The sequence below is a fragment of the Haplochromis burtoni genome, unplaced genomic scaffold (genome assembly GCF_018398535.1).
Source record: "Haplochromis burtoni strain Fernald_Lab_line unplaced genomic scaffold, NCSU_Asbu1 Contig_359, whole genome shotgun sequence".
NCBI lineage: Eukaryota > Metazoa > Chordata > Actinopteri > Cichliformes > Cichlidae > Haplochromis > Haplochromis burtoni.
Genome location: NW_024582720.1, coordinates 469369 through 487215, shown reverse-complemented (window position 1 = coordinate 487215; position 17847 = coordinate 469369). Strand labels below are relative to the sequence as shown.

The window sequence follows — 17847 nt, the reverse complement described above, 5'->3', positions numbered from 1 at the left end:
GATCAGTGCAAACATGAAATGATGCACTGACACAGCGTAGGGTCATGTGTTAGTGGTGGGGACAGTCATATGGTTATTGTTCATGTGTCCAACAGCAGAGGGGAAGAAACTGTTCTTATGGCGAGAGGTTCTGGTGCGAATGGACCGGAGCCTCCTGCCTGAGGGGAGCAGGTCAAACAGACTGTGTCCAGGGTGAGAAGGGTCAGCTGAGATCCGAGCTGCACGCCGCAGTGTCCTGGAGGTGTACAGGTCCTGCAGAGATGGGAGTCTGCAGCCAATCACCTTCTCAGCAGAGCGCACAATTGCGCAAGTGAGCGTGTAGACACGGTCAAACCTGAGCTCGTGAACAAAAAGTTCGTGAGTGACCTGTTGGCCACATGCAAACATCCATCACTTTCACTTTTCACCGTTTTGGTTCTGTGGATTTTGCTTTAATTTCTCTTCGATGTTTTTTAAATCGATGCTCAAACTGAAGTTAGAGTAAAACGCAGACATTTCTACTCTGGACTTGTTTTCAAAGAAGTGTCTGTGAGCTGCAGAAAGGTCAGAAAATCTGAACAGAAAAAGTGTGACGACCCAACAGATTTAGCTGGCGACCTTTAGCAGGAGCCTGACCCCTATGTTGGGGAGCGCTGGACTGAATGTACTGCTCGCACTTCTGCACTTTCACATACGTTTTTTGTGCAATTTTGCATGCTGGGTTTTTTGTTTGTTTGTTTTTTACAGCGCATTGTGTTCTGCGTCCTGATCGACTGTAGACCACTGTCAATCAATCCCTGTCTCCTGTACCGTACACAATGCGTTCAGCTTGTCAAATGTATAGAACTCTTCGATCCTACAGTGTAACTCTGAAGTGCTGGACTGTGTGTTTTTAAGTTTTCTCCCCAACAAACACAAACAATGTCGTTTTGCACCCTCAAAGGCAACCGCGGGTGCCTTTGGTTTCACTCTATAATACTGGACTTTTTTTCTATGAAGTTTTGAAGTTTGAGTGTTTAAACAAGAGGACAAAGTGTGAAAAAGTTCATGTGTATCTGAGAAAAGTGTACAAAGCTTGTAGTGAGGGGTTTTACAGCCTTAAAACACCTATAATAATTTAAAAAAATAAAGTTGGCTACTTCGCGGGTTATTTTTGGAACGTAACACCCGCGATAAACGAGGGACCACTGTATCAGGAGAAAATGGCTGAAAATCTGCAGTGAACGTTGGGCTTTTATTTGCAAAGTTGAGTCCAGACGACCGGATATGCAAAACTGTGGCGATGCTAGCTTAAACCGCCACACATTAACTCTAAACGTGTTAAATACCATCAAAATGTCCATTTTTGGGTGGATGCTTCCGTTTTAGAGCGGTATTTGGTCCTCTCCGTGTGCTTCTCTGCACTTTATTTAATAAGTTGTTCAGTTTTAACGACTTTTCCGGGTGTTGCCAAAAGCTAACGATAAGCTAAGCTACGTGCCTCCTTCCCGGTGCTGCCGTTACAGTCTCGTGCGGGTTTTTGTGTATGAAATTGAGCCGCACGTCTTGCCCGGCGCCGCACGCGGCGGTGTAGCTTGACAGGAAGGGGCGGCGGGAAGGAGGAGCCGCTGCTGCGGTACAGCTCTGTGTTTACGCGGCTCCATTTCCTCGTCTTCCCCGCGGTCTCGTCTCACCTCCCTGGGACAGCGAACTTCTACAAACCGTGAAAATGTACCGGTACTTCGGAGAGCTACTCACCCGGGGAGCGGGCGGCGTCCTGGTCTCGGGGTACCCCGCCGCCGCTGCTGACTCTGTTCTGCCGGCGTCCGCGTCCCTGCTGCGGCACCGCGGCTACAGCCAGGCCGTAGATCCGGCCGACGACCCGAACTTCTTCACTATGGTAGAGGGCTTCTTCGATAAGGGCGCCGCTATCGTGGAGGACAAGCTGGTGGAAGACCTGAAGACTCGAGAGACTGCCGAGCAGAAGAGGAGCCGGGTTCGCGGGATCCTGCGGATCATCAAGCCGTGCAACCACGTCCTGAGCGTCAGCTTCCCCATCAAGAGAGACAGCGGGGAGTGGGAGGTGATCGAGGGCTACCGGGCTCAGCACAGCCAGCACCGGACGCCCTGCAAGGGAGGTGAGTCTCCCGCGCCCGCTGTTAGCACCGCTGAAAAAAGTTTCACTCAACAACGTGAAGCGACGTTCGCGCAGAGCCGGCGTGACACGATTTGAACCCACATGAAAAATGAATGTAAAGGGTTTGAAAGCAGCCTGATTCAGACAGACTCGATTTTTGTGCTTTTACTGTGATTTAAAACTAGACTCCCGTCTTTTAACCAGCTAAAACCACATTGTGCATGCGCAAAGAAACTAAAATCAGATGTGCAGGAAATGTTATTCACACCAGCCCGAGGAAGCTTTCGTCCAGTGAGACAGCCACTTTAGGATTTTACTCTCCTCTCACTAATTAATGTGCATGCATCCCCAAAGCAGGGATTTCCTGTGTGAACGTTCAAAGATAGCTCGGTTAAACCAATAACTATGTCAAGCAAACAGCAATGAACAATAATGCAAATATTGCACTGTAAAAGAGCTGTAGTAAAAGAGCTGGGGTGGGCGAGCGTGAGGCGTGAATGCTGCATGTGTGTGCATGTCTGGGGCTTGCTGAGCCATGACCCCTGTGGGATGTGGCCCTGTTCTGTTCTGGCCTGTAGCGGGTCCACTGCCTGCTGCAGATCACAGCTCTGACTGCAAAAGCTGCTGGACAGGATCTGTGTGTGTGACGTGTATGTACATGCTGAAAGGAGCGTTGTCTCCTGGTGCTGACGTTTCCGCCTCAGGCAGGAATGTTGTCAGTCCGGTTCGAGCTCAGGGCGCCGTGTTTTTGTTCTGAGCTCTGTGCCATCACTCTGTTTGGTCCGAGGTTCAGACTCTGCAGTACATGTGGAGACGGGGGTCACAGTGGTCCGACAGGTGGAGGTGTCGTGAACGAAATGCTCGGTTTATTCCGAGCACGAAAGACCACGTTTGGAGACTTGAGCAGATACGATGGCGCAGCAGAGGATTCGAAGCTGCTTTGAGTGACTTTGAATGCAGACTTGCTGTGACACACCTCAGCCTGAGCCGCACTCACTCTTTAACATGTCAGCTCATGACGCTGACGGGGTGTCAGGTTATTGCCTGAGCTGCACCTTAATCCACCCACACACTGTCTCTGGTGGCCAGTTTCCTCCTGTGTGCTGGACAGAAACTGTCCTGCTCTGAGCTCACACCCCAGCCTCACAGTGGAAACGCTGGTTTTACTGGGGTTTCCACTGTGAGGCCGTGCCTGCTGGCTCCGGTCACACACAGACCTGAGCTTTTCCTGCTATTACAGATTTACTCGGCTCATGTTTCTGCTGACAAATTGGTGCCAGTTTGAGCCTCGAGCCGCCCAGTGAAGGTTTCCTGGAAAAAATCCAGCCGAGTAAACGACCGCAAGCCGTCAGCGGCCTCCAGGGGGCGGAGCTTGGACAGAAGTTCATAGAAAGGAGGGAAGTGATTATTAGGAAATGTTCCCCTCAGGTAGATTGTAGTTAGACGGTTTATGAGAACACAGAGAGCCTGTTTAATGCGTTCATGTGACCTGAACCACCAAACAAACAGAGACCTGAGCTGTCCAATCAGCTCAGAGCTTTTTCACACCCGCCTCAGCTGTCGTCATGGACCCCTCCACCTTTCACTGTCCTCAGCGTTCCCGCAGCTCCCCGAAGACTCGCAGGAACCTGAACGATCACATGATGCTGCTTCGCTCTGAAATCACAGAGCCGGTCAGATTAATTACTCAGGATTTATTCACGTCTTCGGCACATAATTTAATCAGTTAAACTTATAATGTTTCAAATTCACTCACATGATGGACGTGATGAACATACAGTCTCCGGACACTTTATTATCACATCTTGCTAATATTCAAGTCTTCTGGATTCAACAAGATGCTGCAAACGCTCCTCACAGACTGTTTAACCTGATGTCATTAGTATTATTGCATTAATGATATTTGTAATAATAATAATGATGGATTGCATTTATAAAGCGCTTTTCGAGGCCCTCAAAGTGCTTTACAATTCCACTATTCAGTCACTCTCACATTCACACACTGGTGGAGGCAGCTACAGGTGTAGCCACAGCTGCCCTGGGGCAGACTGACAGAGGCGAGGCTGCCATACCGCGCCATCGGCCCCTCTGGCCATCACCAGTAGGCGGTAGGTGAAGTGTCTTGCCCAAGGACACAACGAGCGAGGCCGTCTGAGCCGGGGCTCGACCCGGCAACCTTACGATTACAAGACGAACTCCCAACTCTTGAGCCACGATCGCCCCCATTGTATATGAGCTTTGGGTTATTAATCTTATATGTAATTGACTCCTGCTCATCAGTGATTGAGGGGGAATACAGGGCTCCATTAAGAGGCCACAAAAGGCTTTTTATTCCTGTTCACCCGTCATTCGCTGGTGACTCCACTCCACGGTGGCCTTTATGATGGCATTGTCCATCTTTGATATACAGTCTGCAGTTGGAGTTGATTGCTGGGATGACAGAGGGTTGGTTTTATTTCTATTTATTGGCATTTGTTTGTCCCAAAGAGCTTTGCTGACGGTAAGAAGAGGCGCTGTACGAGCCACAGACGTGTTTTACTCAGTAGACTGGGAGTTGTGGTGTGCTGGTGGTTTGGTCACAGCGGTCTTTCCCGTGACTCTTGTCTGCTGCTGTGTCGTCAGCTGTGTGTCTGCAGGTCCTTCAGCGAGTCCAGCTTACAGCTTTTACTCATCACATCCAGTGTTGTGTGCGAATAAAGAGACGTGGTGGAGCAGGTGGAGGGTGTGGTGGTTTTCCTATAAAGCAGCGTGTGTCTGAGGCGAGGTGGCCACACCCGCTCTGAGTCACACCGAGTTTCTCTGCTTCCTCCTCCACGCGTCCTTCTCACTTCTGCATTTCTCCGTCTTCCTTCTCTGCTTTTGTCTCCTCATCCATCATGTTGTCACTTCCTCCCGCCGCTGCTTTCACATTTCAACCTGCCTCCATGTGTTTTTGTTTTCCTTCCCACTCGCCTCCGAGCGCAGCCATTTTGTCCCTGCAGCCTGTGTTTGCAGTGATGCGTGAGAGCTGCTGGCCCGCTTCCACGCTGACCTCCCTCCACTTTGAGCGCTCGCCTCAGCGGCTCAGGCCACCTTTATAAATGTTCACATAGCTGCACGTCCACCTTAAAGCTCAAACACACTTCCATTATGGACGGAACGTTACCCAAATGTGGGCAGAGGCCTCCTGGTGGGCAAAGCAGGTAGTGCAGGTGGGCTGGCACAGATGGTGAACTTTAACCATTGAAAGTCTCGTGAAATAACGGCGTGTGTCTGTTGCAGGTATCCGTTACAGCACAGAGGTGTCTGTGGACGAGGTGAAAGCTCTGGCCTCGCTGATGACCTACAAATGTGCCGTCGTAGGTGAGGACACACTGAACCCAGCACCCCGTCGCCCTCTGCTGTGTTTGAGTGAATCTGCTGCTTGTTGCCTTGTGAACTAAAGTGACTTTGTTTCCAGATGTGCCTTTTGGTGGAGCCAAAGCCGGCGTGAAGATCAACCCGAAGAAGTACTCGGTAAGTGCGACGCTTCCACGCCGGCCGGCCCTCCTCGGTGATCCTTGTGGTTTTATTTCTTGATCAGCGCTCGGCCTCGAACTAAACTGGAAATAGGATTATTGGGGCGATTGTGTTGCCATGGAAACCTAATGTCTTGTGGTAAGTGAACGAAGCGCGAGTGTGCAAGTGTTCTTCCCACGATGCTGCAGTCGGCCCCGCTCATCAGCTTGTTGTTTGTAATGGTTCCACGGCTGTAGATGGAGAACCCGGAGCAGCTGTCTGCTGTTTTACAGTAAACGTTCCGACCTGAGCGGAAACGCTGAGCCATCAGCTGGCAGAGAGACGCCGGGATTCACTCTGAAACGTGATGACTCGTGACTTTCTCCCCACATTGATGTCAGGGCCCTCTGCCACCCCCTCCCTCTCTAAATGTTTGCTCGACCTTTGCTCTTTGCTGCTTTCTCTGCTGGAAAACATCGATCAGCTGACACGAGCATAACTGGGAGGACTGCTGACCTCTGACCTCTTGATATGAGAGAAATACAGGAAATGGACGGACAGACATGATGAAATGTTAAAAGTAGAGCTGTTCTTGTCCTGCCGAGCGCTAGGTCAGACTTTGATTGCGTTTGATTTATACCACAAGAAAAATCACACGAGTTCGTTTTGCTTGATTATCGTGTTTCCTCCTTTGTGTAAAGACAGAATGATCGTTTAAACAAAAATTAAAGCGCAGTTACAGGACGCCATATTTACTGTAACATACGGATGTTTGCATCGCTTCACTTTCATGGTTACATAAGAAATAAACTCCAGAGATGCCTGAGGGCCTCTTAATGTAGTGGTTTATGCTGTTGTTCGCCTGAAGGTTGCTGGTTCAACCCCCCCGGAGACACGGATCCTGCAGCTGGTTTAAAACTGCCACTCGCGGTGACGACCAATTATGACAAACCCGTGAGGAACCATATCAGAACATCAGCAGAAGCTTCCTCGGGTCATTAACGCAGAGAGCTCATTTTCACTCAAACCCGTCGTGACCACAGCGCTCAGGGACCGCCTACAAAATGCCGCAATGGAAAAATAAAGTGGAGGATCACAAGAATCACGCCAAGCATTTCCCTTTGATCACACTGCAACACGTAGCGTGTGGAAGTGGGGACTTTCCTTCATGTTCCCAGTTGCTGCTCTTTGGTTTCCCTCGTCAGACACAGACCAGACAAATGTGGGCGTGCACTCGTGCTGTCCTATCAAAGTGCCTGCTGTGTTTAACTGGGGTCAGACTGGGGTGTGTACTCCAGCCAGCACCGCTGAAAGGTGAAATGCATCAAAATAAAAGTATGTGTATTTTTTTAAAATTGTGTTTTCAGGACAACGAGCTGGAGAAGATAACCCGAAGGTTTACCATCGAGCTCGCCAAGAAGGGCTTCATCGGTGAGTGATGTCACACAGCGATGTCACACCTGTCAGCTCCACTGAAGGTGGTGCGGCTCTCAGAGCAGCAGTTAGAGCAGGAGGTGGGCTGCAGAGTGGCTTGCAAGTGGCTTAAAGCTTACTGACAGGAAGTTCAGACAGAGTCAGCTGACGTGGGCTAATTTTCACTTCGCGTCCTCCCTGAACCGATGCGCTCTTGCAGGGCCCGGCATCGACGTTCCTGCTCCGGATATGAGCACCGGGGAGCGCGAGATGTCCTGGATCGCCGACACCTTCGCCACCGTCATGGGACACAATGTGAGTACTGACCCAGCAAAAAAGACGTGACGTCCAAATGCGTATGATTACACGTTAGGGCTGGGCGATATGGCCTAAAATCCATATCGCGGTATAATTTGAATCATGTGCGGTAACGATATGTATCACGATATAGTTTGTTCTTCTTTATAACGTATTTCCCACACTATAAGGACTTAAAATCCTTTAATTTTCTCAAAAATCGGCAGTGTGCCTTATGTATGAATTCTGGTTGTGCTTACTGACCTCGAACAGATTTTCTGTGCTACACGGCGCTCAGCAATCTGTCAAAAATGTTTTAGTATGACTTTGCTAAGCTACGAAGCCGCACCACCTGATGGGTTGTTGGAGCATTACGGCTGCCGCCTCGCGGAGTGATCTGGGTCCTAAACTCCATCAGATTCAGGTCCCAAAGTCAAACGAACACTGAGAGTTAAAAACTGTCTAAATTCTTTCATCTTTAATAAAACGATCAGCGTTGCTGCTTTACCAGGTGTAACAATGAAGTTTAGCATCCAGGCATCCATGAAAACAGAAGTTATTACATTTAACGGAGTTAGAAGTTAGCAGGACGTTAGCTCGCTAGTTAGCTAAACATGACATAGCATGTTCTGACTGTGAGATTTCTGAAAAATTCAAACGTACAGCTCTGCTATCACTTCCAGCATAAATGAAGACAGGAAACTAAACAGCAGTGACGTTTGCAGGGTTACTGAAGTTGTGCTAGCTGCTATATAATGATGTGCTACGTGATTGCTAGCGACACAGCTATGTTAGCATAAACACAGAGAAGCTGGAGGATGAAGCTAACTTTTTTTCCACTCGATAAAAGTTAACGTGAGGGTTCCTGATGGTTAGAGACAAATGTAATCGCATGGCAGGATGCTATACACGGACCAAACTTCAGTCAGGAGAACAACTGAGATTATTCATCCACAGTACGAGGTTAGTCATTCATATACTGCTGCATGGGAATACAGCAGCTGCCAGAGAATACAGCATTAGTGAATCAATGATAGGGAGGTGAAGGAAGCGCAGTTTTTGGCTTTCCCCATATTTCAAAAGTGCTTCGTCTCTTTGCTTTTACTGTCGCCGCCATAATTTGCAGATGTTATTGCTGCAGCCGCTGCCATGCTTTCAAGCAGAAACAGGCGCAGCTTGATGACACAATCAACAAGCGCTATCGTGGTAGAGCGGTATAGTCATGTGTTATTTTGGAATTAGGCTGTTGTTTTTGTTTTTGACCTCGGCGTGTCGTCCATGTTCAGGACATCAACGCCCACGCCTGCGTCACCGGGAAGCCCATCAGTCAGGGAGGAATTCACGGCCGCATCTCCGCCACCGGCCGGGGAGTCTTCCACGGCATCGAGAACTTCATCAACGAGGCGTCATACATGAGCCAGCTCGGGATGTACCCCGGGTTCCAGGACAAGACCTTCGTCATCCAGGTATGCTCCGCCACAACAGAACGTCTGCAGCGTTCTGACGAGTTTCTCACACTTCGTTTAAAAGCAGGATGAACAGTGAACGCAGCACGATGACCACGAGCCCGAAACCTCCTTGTAAAGTTCTCACAGAAGAGCTGAGGGACGTCTGCAGGAGTGGGCCGATGTGAAGAAGCGTTGCTCATGTTATAAATGATGAGCAGATTAAGCCTAAGTGACGTTTCCTCATCCGTTCGGGTCCGAGTGATGTAACTCTCATCATCAGACGGCGAACATGAGGCAACGTGCAGATGTGCATGTAGCTGCCTGCTCTGACCACACTGACTCGGCTGTGGATAATTTACATCACTCTGCAGCAACTGCACCTCAGACGGGGACATCGAGGAGGAGTAACAGGATCTCCAGCTGTCCGTGTCCATCTTTTATTTACAGTGTGAGCAGACGGCTCGGTCTGGATCCATTTATGAAGAACAAATGAGAAAAACTTTTCTTCCTCCTCGTCACTTCTTCCATCCTTCCCCCCTCAGCTGACTCATGTCCAGCCGCATGTTTTCATTTAATCAACAGGCGACCGCAACAAAGAGACCTTAGGATGACTTCATGACGTTCAGCACAAGTGTTGCTGGAGAGCAGGGAGGAGGCTCCGCCCGTCCTCTGTGCTGATGATGTTTAGGTTTTTTCAAAAGGCAAATCATCCAGCGACTAAGACGCAGAAGGACCACGAGGAGACGACGCTGACCTGAGCAGATACAGCGACGTCGTGCCCACAACATCTGCTGCTGCGAAAACTCAACCACTAAAGTCACAGAACAACCGCCGAGGACTTCAGTCGAGATTACAGACGCACCTCCACGTTTACCCCTGAAGGTGGTGCTCCTCTACGTCACCGCCTCAGGACCAAGTGAGGTCAGAGGGCAAACTGAAGCTATCAGCTTTTCCCTGAAGTTTTGTGAGCGCGTTTCCTGTTTTTATCTTCTGGCACTGACTTTGGTTGAACACACTGGAACATTTTCCCTCAAAGGGCCTGAATGACTTGGATAGAGATGGATGAGTGTCTGGATCCTCGCCACAGTAATGCAGCCACTTTAGACTGTCACAGAATCTGAGTTACTTATTTTTTCTACCCATACAGTGCTGGTGCCCAGTCTAAAACCAGTGCTGTGTCTGTCCACCAAATGGCTGACCCGGCTTCTAATAACTCTACATAAAAGTGTGCAGTTTCCTATTCAGGAGAACGCTGTGTGATTTCTGACAGTGAAGCAGACACATGGGTTAATGCGCCCTCTGCTCTGCCTGCAGGGCTTCGGTAACGTGGGGCTTCACAGCATGCGCTACCTTCACCGCTTTGGAGCGAGGTGCGTCGGAGTCGGAGAATTGGACGGAAGCATCTGGAACCCCGAAGGCATCAACCCCAAAGAGCTGGAGGACTACAAACTGGTGGGTACACAGAAACAGGAGCAGTGTGCCACCTGCTGGCAGTACTGTGTCACTGCAGTGTACTAACAGTCCAGCTGGTTTGTTTTATGATTCGTGTGAAGCAGCTGCTGTTTTCATCAGTTTGAACGGTTTGTCGTTTCCAGGCCAACGGGACCATCGTGGGTTTCCCGGACTCGACGCCATACGAAGGAAGCATCCTCGAGGCCGACTGCGACATCCTGATCCCCGCCGCCAGCGAGAAACAGCTGACCAAAAGCAACGCCCACAAGATCAAGGCCAAGGTGCCACGGTTACCAGATCAGCTCATCACGTATACGTGCGACGATAACTCATGCACGCAATATTTAATTCAGTCTTTAGTCACAAATTATTCCGACTCTCGGGAATAACGGCACTGGCAGGAAAACAAAATCCTTCATGCAAGAAGCAGAATTCATAGAAGGAAGAAACCCACAAACTTATACAGAAAACAAGGTTTAGTAGATTATAAATATACTGCGTATGTATGAATTTAAAGGAGTGAATGTTCTCAGATGTGAAGAGAAAAAAGTGCTTTACATAAATAAAACCTACAAATAAAAGTAAATAAAAACCTTTAAAAAGTACAAAAAGCAGAAAATTATAAAGAGAAACAAACAGAAGTTGAGGAAACAAGACTTTTGATTTAAAAATAGTCGTTGTTGGATTTTCTGACTGTTTGGAAACAGCTGCTGGGAAACATCCTTAAAGCTGGAGATGAACGTTATATTAAAATCCAGTGGGCCAATGATGGAGGAACTCCACATGCACCCCTGTATACCGCTGTGTCTCATGCACACATGAGGAACAGTGCCGGTCCAGAGGCTGGAAGCCGTAAACATTTCAGATAAATTCAAGTAATCTAAATAAATAGCGCTAAAAATGTCCGTCCTGGGAAACCGTTTGTGGGTTTCCATCAGTAAACTGACCTGGAGTCTGTGGTACCTTCAGATCATCGCAGAGGGAGCCAACGGGCCGACTACACCTGAAGCTGACCAGATCTTCCTGGAGAGAAACATCCTGGTGATCCCGGTCAGTGGACGCAAACGCTCGTGACCTTTGTCAAAGGTTAATTAGTCTCAGACTGAAGTAAACGAGACGTCTGTGTTATCCCCTCTCTCTTCTCCTCTCGTGGGTCAGGACATGTACCTGAACGCTGGCGGTGTGACGGTTTCCTACTTCGAGTGGTTGAAGAACCTGAACCACGTCAGTTACGGGCGACTCACCTTCAAATACGAGCGAGACTCCAACTATCACCTGCTGAGTGAGTCTGAGCATCCACTCAAAGCCTCCCACCAACGCTCTGATCTTTGTTGTCAGTAACGCTCTCGTCTCCCTGCAGTGTCGGTCCAGGAGAGTCTGGAGAGGAAGTTCGGCAAACACGGCGGCTCCGTCCCCGTCGTCCCCACCTCTGAGTTCCAGGCTCGGATCGCCGTGAGTACACACATACTCGTAGTACTCGAGTACTGTCTCCTCCTTTTCCTCAGGCGTGTAAGCTCCACTCTGTGGTTTCAGGGAGCGTCTGAGAAGGACATCGTTCACTCGGGTCTGGCCTACACCATGGAGCGCTCTGCCCGGGTAAGCACGCCAAACCTGCAGCGCCGCACGAAGGGAAAGTCATACAACGTCACCGCGACCAGTTTATGACTCAAAATAAGCGATAACGCAGATGATGACAGAGAATCGTTATTGTCACAGTCGATGTGGAACTGAGATAAATGTACACGATGATGATGAGCGACTTCATCCGTTGATCCCAGTTTAGGTTTAACGCGCGTGATCAGACGACCCAAAGGTTACATTAAACTTTCACATCTCACATCTGCAAACACCTGGATCATAACCCGACTGTTATGAAGAGTACGTCAGAATAAATGCAGATGTACGTGTATTTTTATTTATTATAGTTAGCGCCCTCAGAGACCACACCTCCCCGAAGGGCGTGACCCTGACCTGATTTTGTTGGTTCGTTTCTACGGTGACACAAAAGCTAAACAGAAGCTGTAACTTTTGTCATTTCCACTGTCAAAGCAAATGAAATCTTTGGAACGACAGATATTCCTCCCGTGCTTCCTTCTGAAGAAATCTGAACGTGACAGCGTTGGCGGCTACACGCTTCCTCCCACCGAGGGGGGAAAGGGAAGTGAGCACATCGCCAGGAACTCCTGACGGATCGTTTATGACACGAGACAGCACAGTTTAAACGCAGTGTCGGGGTTATTAGAATAAATCTACCCCTCACCCTGATGAACACATGGATGATAAATCATGCGTCGCGTGCTCGCTGATAAGTCTGTAATATTTGATTTCATGAAACAAACGTGTTTGAGTCACTTCCTGTCTCTTCTCCGATGCAGCAAATCATGAGAACAGCCAACAAGTACGACCTGGGTTTGGACCTGCGGACGGCGGCGTACGTCAACGCCATCGAGAAGGTGTTCAAGGTTTACAGCGAGGCCGGCCTCATCATCACATAGACCCGCCTCCATCCACCTGTCCGTCCGTCCGTCTGTCTGTCCTACCTGAGTTTAGTTTCCACGTGTGTTTGAATTTCTCTGGGATTCTTCGTCTTGGTGCAGTCGCTCCTCCTCCTCCTCCTCCTCCTCGTGTCTGTGTCCTTCTTTGAATTTAAACTTTAAAAAACCAAAGAAACTTGCGGTCGGCAGCTTTAACGCCACGGTCGCTCACCTGAATCGCTGCTTGCTGCACAGAAATGACAAATTATCTGAGCTCACTGACCAAAAGTATGTGGACACCCCACAGATGATGTGGGCGGAGCCTTTCAGATGAAACGATTCCTTGCTCTGGAGTGTCGCGGTCCCGAAAGCCTCGAGTAGACGAGTCATAAAACGAGCTTCAGGAAAAAACAATATTTGTTTTTTCATTTTTATTGTTTTATTAATATTTTCGGGTTGAATCATGAACAAACTGAGCTGAAGTGTCGGTTTAACACGCATGATTAGAAAAAGGTGCAATCACTGAATAAACCTGAAGACGTGCAGCGGGACATTTCTGTTGGCACACTTGAGATGATTTCCTTTTTCTCATTTCTGTAACTGTGGGGAAAGTGCCGGCGCTCTGTGGGAACGCTGGATCAGTGCTGTCACAGAGATCACACACAGATCAGACCTGTGAGATTATAACTTCAGGATTAAATGAATCTTTTTCTATCTTTCGAAAGGTTAAAAACTTGAAACGAGGCTGAACTCTGTGGTCTGTAGGTCGCCTCCCTCAGGCTCCGTTAACGGGCCCGGTTCGTATCGTGGAGGGAACGTCTGCTGCTGCAAACACTGATCCCAGATCAGTTCGTTGTGGGTGTCCACATACTTCTGACCGTGTCGTGCTTTTCTTCTTCTACTGTGACGCCGTGCGCATGTGCCTCAGGACTGTCGCTTTAATGTTCTTCTGCCTACAGTCACTTTATTAAGAGCAATAACTCGTTTACAGCCATCGCTGAAATTTTAAAAAACATCCAATTGAATGCAGACGTTTACAGCAGAGAAAACTTCATCATCTTATCATCAGTCCAGCCGCCGGAGCTCCAGACCCAAAACATTCAGGTCAGGAAAAACTCGACCAAAGAGCCCATATTTATTTTTCACTGTTTGAAATCTGTAGATTAATTTAGAAGATTTCATCTTTAGCTGCAGAAAGTTTGTTTCACTTTAAAAAAAACCCAAAATTTATTCAAAAATTTGAAGTTTCACAAAAGTTTGTTTTTGTTAAATGAGAGGAAATCTGCTGCACCGATAAAGTGCCGTTCAGTCAGGACGTCTGTTTCATTCCAGCTTTAGTTTTTATTTTCTGATAATGACCACAACCAAAAGTTGTTTCTTCTTCTTTGAAATGTTTGAAAAATCAGAAACCTGCTGTAAGAAAACTACAAACTATGCAAACACAGACAGTTCCCTGCGACCTCGCCGTCACAGCGCCCCCTGGCAGCCTCGCCTCTCGGGGTCAAACACTTGTTCCTTCTGTGGACTCTGAGTTTTTATGTTAAAGAGAAATAAAATCCAAACAAAGTGACGCCTGAATGTGTTTCGTTTTTTTTAAATCAAGCTTTATTGTTCAGTCTCCAGCTAACAGCGTTTTGTTTCAGTGCAAATACAATTTATATTTAAGAACAAAAGAGGTGCAGGGTCCGATCTGGCCGTAGGTCGAGTTGGAAAATGATCATTTAAAAAATGCAAAAAAAAAAGTTTCATTTGTATTAGTGTCAAAATAAAATCTCTAAAGTTTGTTTTGTTTCCAGTTTTTTTGCATGTTGCCAAATCATTTTGAAAAGCTGGATGGACCCTGTGCTGTAAGGCAAACCTGCAGGTTAATATGAAAACAATGTTATCAAAGTGTTTGATGTGTAGAGCTGGTCGTCACACACTGCAGTGAGCTCGTGTGCACATGTTGGCTCGTTACAGACGTTTGTTTACATGCTGATAAACACAAACAATAAAAATCAAATCAACTTTATGATGCAGAAGAGGAAGAATGAGTCACTCTGACCACCAAAAGTCAATAAATGAGGACGTTGGGTCGTAAAATGTAAGCTGTGCGAAGGAGTGCTGCAGGGGAGCCAGCAGGGGGCGCTGTCGCAGCACGACCTCTGCTCCCTGCTGTGACTGACATCTGTGGACGTGCAGGTGGCGTCTCACAGCTTGACCTGAAGGTGGCAGTGTTGCATCACTGGCTGCTGTTCATGGTCCTGACAGTGTTGTCTAAATAAAGTTTACCTGCTGAAGTACAGCAAAAACTATCTGAAGGATGGACACGGGTATGATGAACGAGCTGAAGACAGAATCTGATTGGTTCATCGGCTGAGCATGACGTCAGCACTCGCTGCAGGTGCAGAAACACCTGAGACGTTTACCTGCATTCATGTTTGGTGGATCCAGGTGGAGAGCGGGGAACAGCGTGCACCTCCCTCCGCACCGTTTTCAGCCTGAGCTGATGAGCGATGACGCTCACGACTCATCTGACGAATCAGTGATTTCATAGATACACAAGAGGGTACTTCCCCGACTGTGACCTGCACAGGCCGGCTCAGCTCATGCCACAGTGCTGTGAACGTAATAACACCTGAGTGCAATCACGCACACACACACACACACACACACACACAGCTGTATAGGAGCAGTAAAACAATATATGTAATATTTTTCGTGTTTTTGTATTTTTCTCTTTATGATCATTCATTTGTTTTTACTATTTTTGTAAAGTTTTTAACTTGATCCGTTTTTTAAAAAACAAGTTTTCTTTTTGTTTTCTTTTTCTTGTTTTTCTGCCTGGGTGGGCGTGGCTCCCCTTTACCATCCACCAATCAGTAGGTAGAGTTTGCCACGTGGTGCCGGAATTCCCCTTCAGCTCTGGGGCTTTCCAATCTGACTGCCTGCCTGCGGTCACCATGACAACCGAGCTGACCTAAGTCAAGTTTGTTGCGGTGGGCGGGACATGACTTCCTGATTATCAAAACAAAAGCATCATTTTACCGCACATTTTGAAAGGATAGTGAAATAGTTAAATATAATTTAGTTTAATTTTTTTTATACAAAGCTTAAAAGCTTCTTTTTTTGTTTATATTTCTAATTTTTCTGTTTGTATCTTTTCGCTTTTTCCTTAAATTAATTATTTGAATAATTTGTATAAAATTATCTGGAGAATTTTAAATAAACATAAAATCTAAAAATTCAAATGAAATAGTGATATCTCTGAACTGAATGTATTACAGTCGATGAGTTCAGAGGAAATAAATAAAAATTAAGATAATATGAATTTTTGATATATAAATTAAAAAAACATTTGAAATGCTGTTTTTTAATTTTCCTGAATATTTTTTGCGACTGTTATTGTTTTATTGTCCTCCTTTTTTGTTGTTTTTTTCTCTTCTCGTTTGAATGTTTTTCACACTGATTTCTCTCCTGTTCGCTTCACATCAGAGGTGCAGGGTTCTTACCTTTATTTTGAAAATCGGGAGCAGGACGTGACCTCGGGGTTGTGATCTTGGTCTTGTTGCTGAATCCAGTTTGGAGTTTCCAGACTGAAGTGAACCTTGAGAGCTGCACGCAGGTAACGTTTCTTTAACTTCATTTAAAGTCAAACTGCTGATCAATAAAATTATTAACCGAGCGCTGGACACGCACCTGTAACTCAGGTGATTCCACCACAGCCGAACTTCAATGTGCCTCATTCTCGCGTGACAAACATTCGGGGTGACGTGAGCAGCTGTTACTCGATCACTGAGGATTATTGATGATCGATTATTGGGTCGTTTCAGCGCTGGCTGTGTTTGATGCAGATGAAGTGTGGAGGTGTTGGAGGTGTTGAGGCTGCGCTGTGATGTTTAAACTGGCTCGTTCTGCTTCTATAATCCAGGCTCGTGTTTGTTGTCAGGCGCAAAGAATCCAGTTAAATAGCCACTGTGCTCGGCTCCTGGGGTTTGTTCTTGAGCTGCTTCACAGTTCAAAATGATCCTTTACCGCATACCGAGCCCTCAGATTCGCCAGTTTCCGGAGCCTGCCGAGGGGCCGCGGAGTGAGGAGGACTTCCAGTGTGGCGTGTGGTGGTCTCGGTGTGGCCCACCTGCGGCTCAGATGTACCTGAAAGAAGTTCCAGAGGAAACAAGGCCTTTCTAACAGGAAGCGTGCTGCACGCCAGCCCTGCCGTCGGCCGTTTTACCCCGTGTGACCCGAGGCGGCTCCAGGCGCTCCGCCACACCTGCATCACCTCCATCCAGGTGTTCATGTTGGATCCAACGCGTGTGGCTCTGCTCGCACATTTCCCCGAAACGAACCCGTGAAACAGCCGTGCTGCAGTCAGACATCTGCAGGGTTAGGGAACATTCATCGTTATGACACTGAACTCTGACCCTGAAGTTTTCCTTTAAGGCGCTCTGATGACATCCACAGACTTCATTACTGTAAATATGATCAAAAGAGAATTTTCTAGACACAGATGTTCACAATATTTAATCATCTTGTCTGTTTTATTTATAAAGCACCAAACACAACAGCAGTCGCCTCAAGGTGCTCACAGACTCACAAATATACAACAGACAGCAGCCAACAATCACGTGACGCTCGCCGAGCACAGATGTGGTGCTGATGGTGCTGATGGTGCTACGTTAAAATGAGACTTTTCTGTCCGCTCTGGAAAAATGAATGAAAGGAGAATTTCTACCTTACAGACGTGAAAATATCAAAGCGGATTAAAGAAGCTGAGGAGAGTTTAAATAAGGCCGAGGTCCGAGAGTCAAAGGTTCAGAAAACTGTATTTGGAGGAAGCAAAGCTTCAGCAAGTCTTCCTCGTCTGTTTGTAGAACAGAAAGTTCTGACGGCGCCTAAACGCCTCGTTTGGTTTGCAAATCATTGAAAAAAATTCATCATTTTCTTTGAAAGATGAATTTTTCTGAGTAGCTTGAAAAACTTTTGAAAAACATTTTTCCAAAAACACATGAAAGCAGATGTAAATGTGACCTTTCCAGAGCTCCTCCTCCTCCTGTTGGGTTTTAGGCTAACAGTTTCCATTGGTTCTCAGTGTTTGTGCTAAGCTAACCCTGTGAAACTGAGGCTGTGGTGAAGGCGGACTGCTCCTCACAGACATACTGCTCCTTTAACTGTCTGTTGGGCCTGAGCTCCTTGATCGTCCCCAAACATC

The 17847-nt window shown here is 47.4% G+C and overlaps 1 protein-coding gene across 1 annotated transcript; it reads left to right on the top strand.

Moving 5' to 3' along the window:
- The first annotated feature begins 1235 nt into the window (after window positions 1–1235).
- Window positions 1236–14226, top strand: LOC102302495 (glutamate dehydrogenase, mitochondrial). Its single transcript, XM_005943002.3, has 13 exons — window positions 1236–2096; window positions 5357–5437; window positions 5535–5590; window positions 6940–7003; window positions 7206–7300; window positions 8569–8748; window positions 10045–10182; window positions 10326–10463; window positions 11152–11232; window positions 11341–11464; window positions 11543–11634; window positions 11716–11778; window positions 12558–14226. Exons 1-13 carry the CDS (start codon window positions 1688–1690, stop codon window positions 12675–12677), a joined length of 1641 nt encoding a protein of 546 aa, XP_005943064.1. The 5' UTR covers window positions 1236–1687; the 3' UTR covers window positions 12678–14226.
- Window positions 14227–17847: the final 3621 nt, after the last annotated feature.

What these genes read in the sequence shown, in the direction of transcription:
- LOC102302495 (XM_005943002.3), top strand. Translation starts at nt 1,688, where the DNA reads ATGTACCGGTACTTCGGAGAGCTACTCACCCGGGGAGCGGGCGGCGTC. An exon ending in CGCCAAGAAGGGCTTCATCG is followed by an intron (nt 7,004 to 7,205) that starts GTGAGTGATGTC and finishes GCGCTCTTGCAG; the next exon opens with GGCCCGGCATCGACGTTCCT. An exon ending in CCCACAAGATCAAGGCCAAG is followed by an intron (nt 10,464 to 11,151) that starts GTGCCACGGTTA and finishes TGGTACCTTCAG; the next exon opens with ATCATCGCAGAGGGAGCCAA.